Source organism: Lucilia cuprina, chromosome 5 (genome assembly GCF_022045245.1).
Source record: "Lucilia cuprina isolate Lc7/37 chromosome 5, ASM2204524v1, whole genome shotgun sequence".
Lineage (NCBI taxonomy): Eukaryota > Metazoa > Arthropoda > Insecta > Diptera > Calliphoridae > Lucilia > Lucilia cuprina.
In genome coordinates this window covers 60,877,564-60,887,862 of record NC_060953.1, presented here as the reverse complement: position 1 = coordinate 60,887,862, position 10,299 = coordinate 60,877,564, and the positions used below count along the sequence as shown (strand labels likewise).

Below are 10,299 nucleotides of genomic sequence, written 5' to 3'. Positions count from 1 at the left end.
TCCCAAATAATATTTCTAATTTTCAGTTGTTTACATACCAAAATGATCTACAGAATCTGTATTTCTATTAGGTCAGAATGTAAACATAGCAATATTAAAACAATATTTTTAGATTCCACCAACTGGCGGCATGCATATTATTGTGCCGGCTACATTTCATCTGCGTACACTCACTTCAAATTGATAGCATATAAAAATAATGCCAATTTAAGGGATGAAATTGGCAACCCTGAGCGTATTTGACAGTAGACGCCGGTGTAGACACATTTTCAATGTTCGCCATTTTAATTTCACAAAACGAAAAAGTGCAGTCGGAAGAAAAAATTATTCATTAACTAATTTTCAATTGTACAAGAAGGTCTTGTAGAAAATAATTCGTGTAAAGGACAAATATAATTATATTTAATTTTTAAATAAAAAAACAAATACTTGATTTAAATAAAATAAATATCTAAAATAAAATATGTCTGATTATCGTTCGCAATCTCGTGATGGAAATCGTGAAGGTGGTCGTGGAGGCGGCGGCCGCAATGATTACAGTGACGATGACCCACCAATGTCTCGTTTATTCATTATCTGCAATAAGGCTCATACCGAAGAAGATTTTCGTGAGGCTTTTTCGCCCTTCGGTGAAATTGAAGACATTTGGGTTGTAAAAGATAAACACACCGGAGACAACAAAGGTATTGCCTATGTTAAGTATGCCAAGACCTCAGATGCGGCAAAGGCTCAGGAAGAAATGAATGGCAAAACAATTGGTACATTGGATCGTACTTTAAAGGTTTTAGTGGCTGCCAAGTAAGTAAAATATATTTGAATAAGTAATATTATTATTAGGAATACATATTATGGTCCGTGGTACAGTTTTTTACGCCATCGGTAAAATACACGCTGATGTTTATGACGTAGAGAAATATTAAAATCAGTAAATTTGATAATGCGCAAAGTATAGTTCATAACTTTAAAGAAAACTAATCTTAATATAAACTGTTAGAATTGCTCCATGGTTATATCTAAACGGCATATTTAAAAGACTTAAAAACTCATAAAAATTATTAAATTTCCATAAGTATATACAAAATTCGATAGTAATTTTATGTAAATACATACACATATGCCACAAAAAGCGTCCTATTCAGAAAATGGCGGCCATTTTAGATGCGGCTTTTTTTGAATTTATTTTATTATTTATACTTTTAATTATATATGTATATCACTATATTTTCAACATTTTTTTTAATGCAAAATGTTTTCTTTACAAATGATTTAATTTCAATATTCCTTTCTTTAGTCGTAATCAAGGATCCAGTAAATCAGACAATGAACATGAAAAATATGTGCGACTTTTCATAGTTTGTCCTAAAACAGCCACAGAAGATGAATTACGCGAAGAATTTAAACAGTGGGGTCCCATAGAAAACGTCACCATTGTCAGAGATAAACAAACTGGAACCCCCAAAGGATTTGGTTATGTTCGTTATTCAAAATTCTATCATGCTGCTGTGGCCTATGAAAATTGTCCTTCAAAATATAAAGCTGTTTTTGCGGAACCAAAAGGTTCAAACTCACGCAATCAACGCGAAGAATTTGGCGGACGCAATGATAATACAATGATGAGTGGCGGCAATCGTGGTGGCAATATGGGCGCTGGATTTGGTGGTGGGAATAATATGGGTGGTAATATTGGTATGGGTGGAGCCGGTATGAATAGTGGTGGATTCAACAATGGCGGTGGATTCAATAATGATTGGGGTAACAATTCATTTAACAACGATATGTCACAATTTTTGCGTATGCAAAATGTTCAAGTACCACAACCTACATGCTTAGAAGTTATTGTTAGCACTTGTGTTAATCAGGATCAATTATGGCGTTTATTTGATATCATTCCTGGTTTGGACTATTGTCAAATCACCAAAGAATGTAAGTATTATAATTTGTACTCTATTATATTAATTTATATGTAATATTAATTTTATACAAAAAATTGCTGCTATAATTGTTTATATATCGCCTATTCGCCTATTGTGCTGTTTTTAGATAACCAGCGAGTAGTTCGGGGAAATTTTAATTGTATTTTGTTATTGTGCAAGTAAAATTTTACCTCAAACTACTCATATATTATCTGTAAACAATACATTAGTTTCCCTATTTGAACTAAAATAAATTCAATTTTCTGAGTATTCTGCATACAATTGCTATTTTGGGGACGAACCGTCGAATGGAATCTCAAAATATTCAAACTGAAAAAAACGATACGTATTAAAATGCAGAATAGGGGAAATTAATGAAGATTACATAACTGAAAAATGTATATTTAATAATTTTAAAAAATTAATAATTTTGATAATCACTCTTTGTTTTACCAAGTAAATTACTTTTACACTATGCAATTTTAATAATTTAAGTTTGACAGACTCGTTGTGGTAGAAAATTGTATTTACATATTATGTGGTTTGAGAGGTTTTTACTTTGATTTATTTCAATATAAAACCTAGCCTTTTGGCAAAGTTGCAATTCGATTGCAAATCTCTACTTCAAATTTTTTAAAAATATCATACAATTAGCTGTTGAAATAACATAACCTTATTAGAATCGTAACGAACGCTTTTAAACAAAAATATTGTTCTTGTGGAAAAGCAACGCGCCAAATTTTGTAAATTATTAATCGTTTATAATTCGATTTTCCACTGGTTAACATTGGTAATTTGTTCTATTTTAAACATAATCTTATAAAAAAATATATTGCTTTTTTATTAATACCTATCAAGTATACGCTAAATCAAAAATAATAAAAAAGTATACCTAAGTCCATTATTATTTTAAACCACATTGATCGAAATGTACATAGAAAAGAAAATATGCAAAGTTTCCAGCATTTAAGATTCCATTGTTAAAAACTTTGTTTTGGGTAGTTATGCAGATGATGTCTGGGACTGGCTAGTGTTCCAGTCTGGTAGACTTGAGGTGGTGGGTTCGATTCCCACCTCAAACACTGTTTAAGGAGTGCACAACAGGGCCGATAGAGACCTATGTTTATTTCTTTGGATTTTGATGCATAACACATACCTCCTTTTATATTAACAAACTACGCAGGTGTATGCGGAAACGTGATGGAAATGCAGAATAGGGGATGATGTAAAATGTAAAACAATATTTAGAATTTTGTACGAAAAATGCTGACAAAAACTGAGTAGTTTTCATAAACAATTTTAAAAATTGTTTCCTTCTTTCTGAATTCGGACATAAATTTCTTTCCGAGATACTGAAGGAGTCATTTTCATTAGAATTTTAACAATAAAATTTCCATTCTAGATAGGTACTGAATAAAAAAAATATAAATTTACTTTTCAAAATTTTTATAAGAAAAAAGTGTTTTGGTTGTTCTATAACAGGCAGTATGTAATCATCAAACTAAAGAATGTGCGCAATTTTTTAAAACAATTTTGTTTTGATTACTACCGTCTTCCACAAAGGCATCAACAAAAACTAAAAACCTTATAAGCATTCTTTAAACTCACTAAAAAATTTCTTTACATTGAGCAAAACAATCAAACAAGGTTTTGCTCGAAGCATTTCAGATTCTCTCTCATTGTTTTCTATTCTGGCTGCACATGAGTAAAGTCGCATGATTTGCTCAAAAGCAAAAACAATACAAAACCAAATGATAAAACCTGTTTTGTTTCTGTTTTACTCACATGTAACTCTGGTTTACACTCAACCCTATTCTGCATTTCGATTACGTTTACGCATTCAGTAACGCAATGATCGAAAAAAAAAGTATTCCAACAGAAAACTGAATCGTAAGAAAAAGAAGAAACAATTCCATTTTGTTTCAATGCTTTACGATTGTGTGTATTCTGCATTTCGATCGTAATTACGTTTTTGTAAGTTGTTGGAGAGTCGAATCGAAATGCAGAATACCAAAGTTAACAAAATGAGAAAATTTCGATTTAAATTGAAATGCAGAATAGGGGCATATATTTGTAATATATTTTAAAAATTTTTTAATTATTTATAAACTTTTCGTTTATATTTATACATATTAGGTATACAAATTATGTTAGACTAAAAAATTGTATTATGATACAAAACTTTTTTGACAAATATTAATACCCAGTATTGTAGTCTAAAAATACCTTGAGTATGCATTAATTTTATTTTCCAGCTACCATTTTTTTTATTTTTTAATATCCTTGCGTCATTTATGACTTCTGCACTATAACAATTATCACATATGCTCTCATTTTCTGATCATAAATGATAAATTCGTCGGGAGAAAATGGTTCCCTACCCTCGACTCTAAAAGAGTCTTTTATGAGCCCTTTTTCTAATCACTTGCGAAAAAAGTTTTGAAATTTTTTAGTAATTTTAAAGTGTAATTGTTATTGATCCGTTACAAAGAAATGCATTTTTTAAAGGTTTCTCTAGAAAAAGATCTTTAAAAATGTTTTTTAAAACATTTTTGTTTAGAAAAGTTTACTCCGATATTTTTTATCTATAATTTTGTATTTTATATAAACTTTTATTATTACTTTTAGATGGACCTCGTACAAATGAGGCAATTGTGGTCTATGACAATCCAGAGGCTGCTATATATGCCAAGTACGTAACATAATAAAAATTGTAAATATATAAACATGATTAAAATTTAACATCATGTTAAATAATTCGTTTTTTAGGGACAAATTACATGGTCTTGAATATCCAGTGGGCGAGCGTCTAATTGTTAAAGTATCTGGAATGAGCTCATCACGCATTGATACATCATTTATTGATAGTAGGTTTTAAATACAAACACATACTTTTACTAATTTATAAACACTTGTACAAAATGGAATAAAAATTTATATTAATAAATTTGTTTTGTTTTTTTTTTTCTTCTACTTCTCTCTTTCTGTTTGTTTTTGGTCTAATTTAAAACTAATTTTTAGAGCGCACTAGAAAGGATTCAATTTGTAACGTTCCATTACCACCATCTCAGCCAATGGCATCTAGCGATGCTCCCGTTGCACAACGCTTATTTATTGTTTTGGCATCGGTAATAATATTCAAACAGCTCTTTATTTAAAATAACATAAAGCTTAATAAAATTTTTGTTCTTATAGAATTTACCTGTTTCTATATTGAAAAATGTATTCTCCTGTTGGAAAGGTCTAATTGATGTGTATTTGCTGCCAAATAAAAATTGTGGTTATGTCAAATATGCTGATAGAGATTCTGCACAAAAAGCCATACAAATTTTAAATGGTGCCGAAATTTGTGGCTCTAAATTGAAGGTTTGAATAATATTTGAAGCTTTCTTAAAGAAGAATTATTAATAAATCTGAATTATCTTTAATTAATCTAGGTTATGGAGGCAGAAGAAAGAGGCAATGGTAGCGATGGTGATGATGGAAGCCGCAAACGTATGCGACGCAATTAAAATAACGTAAGTACTTTTTTTACAAATATTTTTTAACACTTTTTTCCCAAAAGTATTTTAAAGTTTAAACGCTTTAGTTCTACTTTAAAGAAGTAGGTAAGTAAGTCAATTTGTAGTTTGTTGTTATTTTGATTATATTAATTTCGTTTTTGTTTTTGCCAAGAAAGAAATTGTTTATATTCATAGACTTGGACTTTTCGCTAGCCAATATATGACTTACGAAAGTCTTCATTAACTTGTTGTTTATAGCTTTGACCACCTAAAGTTTGCAGCATAATGCAATATAATTTTTATTTTCTATTTTCACAGACATCAATAAAATGAACGAATGTACTAAACGAAAACAGAATGAAACACAATAATTACTTGAATGATAAACTGACAGCTACGGAACATAAATTAACCACAACCACTGGAAATAAGAAAACAAAACGGATAAAAGAGCAAAAAGAAAAGGACTTGTAAGTAAAACCTGGACCTATTATCTAGCAATACAACTACAAACAAAATTTCCCAACAAACTCAGACTACTACAACTATTATTACTATACTACTCTACTATATATACTATGTATAAGATCTTAAAATCAACTTTAATAATGACTAGACAACAAAGATTTTTTTTGGAATGGGAGAATGTTGAGAATACGCTAACTTATATAAATAAAGACGATGCTGGAAAACAAAGAACTAAAAAGAACTTTTAACCACACAAATCGTACCTCTCACTACCCATTACAAAAACAAACAAAAAAAAAAGTAAAATAATTTCTTAAACTCTTGATGATGAATAAGTAGTAATACATGCATAGACGTGTTAGTCATTTTGGACCCTAAATAAGTACCAAACAATTACATTTATTTATGTGTACGCATTTGCTGTTTGTATGTGTATATTTATGACATACATTTCTTGTATATTTCGCATAATTTATATTTTTCATTAGCTTCTTTTAATATCCGTTATTAAAAAAAAAAACACGAAACACAACATTCGTATTGATAAATGAAATACAACCATCATCAAATATTTAGATTATTCTGATTTAGATTATTAATTTAATTAACCACTTAATATACATTTATATTATATTAAAAAAAAACAACAAAACAATTGTGAAAATTGTTGTTTGTATATTCTCCAAAAAATATATAAAAAATTAATAAAATTCTTGTAAAGTGCATTTTTATTTGGGGGAAAAAACTTTTTCTTGGTGTTTAGTTTAAATTGGAAAAAATTTAAAAACAATTTTAAAATCTGAATTATATTGTTTGTTTAAGGTTCAAATTTCTATATGATGACAATGTTATATTCGTCAAATTTTAATTCGAAACGAAGAAATACGTTATCAACGTAGGCCCCCAATGCATGCATAATTTCTGTATTGGTGCATTTACGAACGTACTGCACATCAGATGCAGTTTTCCTTGCGCTATATTATAACGTCTCAAATGTTATTAAATAAAATTCCTTTTGTTTATATTTTTTCATAAGATTGCAAACTAACGTTTTATTTGTAAACCAATTTTGTAAGTTTTTTTTTTTTTGATAAAAACTAATTACATTCCAATTAATCGTTTATAAAATAAAATTTTGTTTATGAGTAAGGCCTTAAGTTTTTAATTTTTTTTTATAATTCCAAAACAGTGACTATTATTTTACAAATTAATTCTAGACCAAAATTTTAAGTAATAAAATTAATATTAAAAAATGTCTTAATTGTTTTTCATTTAAATGAGTTGAAAACATATAGGGAAAATATCACTATTATCGATATTGGTACTAGGAACCAAAATAATCTCGATTTACTTGGTTTTATTATACCTTTTTTTGACTTGTATACGCATCAATGGGACATTCGTTCTGATTTTGTAAACACCATTCTGGCTGTAAAGCTTCTGCCGATATACCATTTTCAACCAAACGTTCACGATGCAATAGCATACGTGGTTCAGCCTGACGCCAGCCTTCTAAAGGATTAGACCATAAACGTTCAGCTAAAGCACTAGCTCTCGGCCAAAAGCGTTGATCTAATGTATGTTCATCGATTTGTTCGGACCAAATTGCTGCTTCGGCGCCCATTACTAGTGGTACATAATCACCAGCAATTGTTTCCATGCGATTTTCATAGACCTTTTGCCAGCCAATATAAGGGGAACACCAGTTATTGCCATCAGTAACCCAACCAGCACCGCCGCAGTCAAAGTATAGAGCATCATAATTTGAAACGATAATGCGAAAGCCGCGTTTTAAAATATCAGTCACCTTAGGATCCATGCCCGTCGTCCATATCTGTATAATATAACGTTGCTTGTCTAAATAATCATCTAAATAGGGTACGTCTGTAAGACGACTAGTCCATAATGTAATAGGAACTTGCTGTCCCTTGGCAGCGGTATCTACTCGCTTTAAGGCTTCTGTCTGGAAATGACCCCATAAACGTATAAAATCCGCTTCTTGTAAACCCCAGCCTTGTTTCGTCATCCAATTGCGTATCTGTTTACTGCTGTTCCAACAATTAACGGATACTTCATCTCCACCCATATGGAAAACATCCGGTTGGAAAAGATCAAACATGTCCTGATAGATATCTTGCAGGATGTCGTACATATTGTCAACAGTGGGATCCAACTGTCCACATGGTGGTTCTACACAATAATCTTTCCAGGGTTGGGCATTGAAGCAAGCAGTCATATTTTTGTGTTGCCAACCCTCACCAACATGAGCGGGAGCATCAAACTCCGGCATTACACGTATGCCTCTAACGCGACCGTATTCAACAATTTCGAGTATATCTTGATGGCTATATGTTTTACGTGGAGAATAGGCACCCAATTTATAAAGTTCAGGTCTGGCTTTGATCTCCATGGGGAAACTGTGAGAATCGGTGATATGCCAGTGGAAAGTATTCAATTTGACCATGGCCATGGCATCTTTTTAAAATAAGTAAATAAATAATAAATTCTTTATATGAAATGTAAATACTCACCTAAAGTTCTTTTAATAGCCTTTACAGTATAGAAATTTCTGGAGGTATCCAATAAAACTCCACGCCATTTAAACTCAGGCTTATCGTGTATGATTGCTTTTGATACTATTTGCAATTCTCTTCTTATATCATCATAGACAATCAATTGATTTAACGTTTCAAGACCATGTCGTGCGCCAAAGTAACTTTTCGCTTTTATATTTGCAAACACTTCATGATCATCTGATGTTTTCAGTTCCAATTCATAGCTTTCATCGGTGTCTAATGTTAATCTCGGTATTTCATCATTATCACGATTATTGTTATCTAATTCTATTAAGATTTTGAGAGGATGTCCTTCGTTCTTTAAAAATTCTGGATTTGGTACTTTATTTTCTACCAAATCCATAAAACGCTCACGATTCGCTTCCCAAAGTTTAACTTGATGGCGATATGTAGGTAGTACAAACTCTATAGCACTGCGATCAATGTGTAAAAGAGACGAATCTAAATTTACCGAACCCGTTGGCTTCGGCCATATTGTACCAACGGTATCACCACAGAACATTCGGCATACTGGTAAACTAATTGCCTTGTTCCAATTCTTTTCGTCTAATTCTACTTTCACACATTTACTCTGGCGACATTCATAACCATAAATAAGGCTGAAATTAAAATATGGATAAAGGTTAATAAAGGTTGGAAATTGTAGATGCAACATATGTATATAGGTATATGTATATTCAAAACATATTTGTGTAGAATTTTTGTCCGAATATTTATTAGTTACTTATTTGCAATTAGTGACCTTTGAAAGTGGTTTTGATATGGAAACTGCGATCATTTATGACGAATCCAGAAAAATATCGCAGAATAATTTGTTTATGTAAAAAGCATATTTGTGATTTCAGATTTCAGTATTAAAAAAATGCGTCATTTACGATTAAGAGAATTTCAGAAGAGTGCTTAATATGGGTGCTATGACCATCCGGATAAAATAATAATACATAATAAACAAATATATAATAATAATACATAATTAATAAAAAGTTTATTTGTGTATATAAACAACATATAAGTGTTAAATTGAACATATTTACTTACTCTTGACTTGATCCATTTGTAAATGTAGTATAAAATACTAAAAATAAACTTGTTAACGGGATCAATCCCCTCATTGTAATTGGCAGCGTTTTTTATATTGATTAAGGCACACACACTAAAACAAGGCCAATTGACCGTAAATGAAGCCAACACAAAGCTTGGCTTAATGTAATATGCTTTATAAAATATTAGCGAATTTCTTAAGTTTTATTTTTTTAAGGTTTGGTGGCAACGGAATGTTTTTTATATACTACCTTCAGGTAACACAGCTTTTCAGATACTAACCACACAATACGTGTGTTTAATGATTTTGTTTTCTTTCGTTTTGTTGTTGTAGTTAAAATGCTAAAATAAAATAAAAGAGAAAAACATTAATTGATTTTGTGTCGTTTGTTAAATAAAATATAAAAACATTGCTTGAAAATTTTCTAATAAGTATACAATGTATACATGATAAGTATATATCACGATACTTATGTAAATATATATTTACTTTTGTTTACTTTCTATATATTATTTATTTAAAAAAAACAATCATAACAAAAAGTTCTTGTTTTACTTTATTTCAAGTGCGTGCAACGTCATAGCTTTTTAATTAGTTTATTGGTTTTTATAAGCGGGGCTTAATTAAAGATGCTCAACACGATTAAAATGTTGCCGTTTGATTTGAGTAGTTTGTGTGTTAGGTGTATAGATCCTTCACGAAGGGTAGTCATCTTGTCGCGATGTGAAGGCTTAAGTGCGATGAATCTCATGGGCCATGCTGACGGAGACAGCTTTGCTTGAGCTGGCTGCCTCCTA

The 10,299-nt window shown here is 30.6% G+C and overlaps 2 protein-coding genes across 2 annotated transcripts in view; one reads left to right on the top strand and one right to left on the bottom strand.

Annotated features, from left to right (window-relative positions):
- Positions 1–240: 240 nt before the first annotated feature.
- Positions 241–5,427, top strand: LOC111675120 (RNA-binding protein 45). Its single transcript, XM_023435854.2, has 7 exons — positions 241–798; positions 1,292–1,923; positions 4,542–4,605; positions 4,683–4,780; positions 4,935–5,041; positions 5,109–5,279; positions 5,351–5,427. Exons 1-7 carry the CDS (start codon positions 464–466, stop codon positions 5,423–5,425), a joined length of 1,482 nt encoding a protein of 493 aa, XP_023291622.2. The 5' UTR covers positions 241–463; the 3' UTR covers positions 5,426–5,427.
- Positions 5,428–7,036: 1,609 nt separating this feature from the next.
- LOC111675132 (chitooligosaccharidolytic beta-N-acetylglucosaminidase) overlaps positions 7,037–10,299 on the bottom strand; it is a 5,329-nt gene continuing 2,066 nt past the window's right edge. The window contains exons 2-4 of the mRNA XM_023435866.2: positions 9,499–9,843; positions 8,416–9,059; positions 7,037–8,359 (exon numbers count right to left, since the gene is read on the bottom strand). Of these exons, the coding sequence (XP_023291634.2) occupies positions 7,245–8,359; positions 8,416–9,059; positions 9,499–9,572 (1,833 nt within the window). The 5' untranslated portion in view covers positions 9,573–9,843 and the 3' untranslated portion in view covers positions 7,037–7,244. The remainder of the gene's footprint in view (positions 8,360–8,415; positions 9,060–9,498; positions 9,844–10,299) is intronic.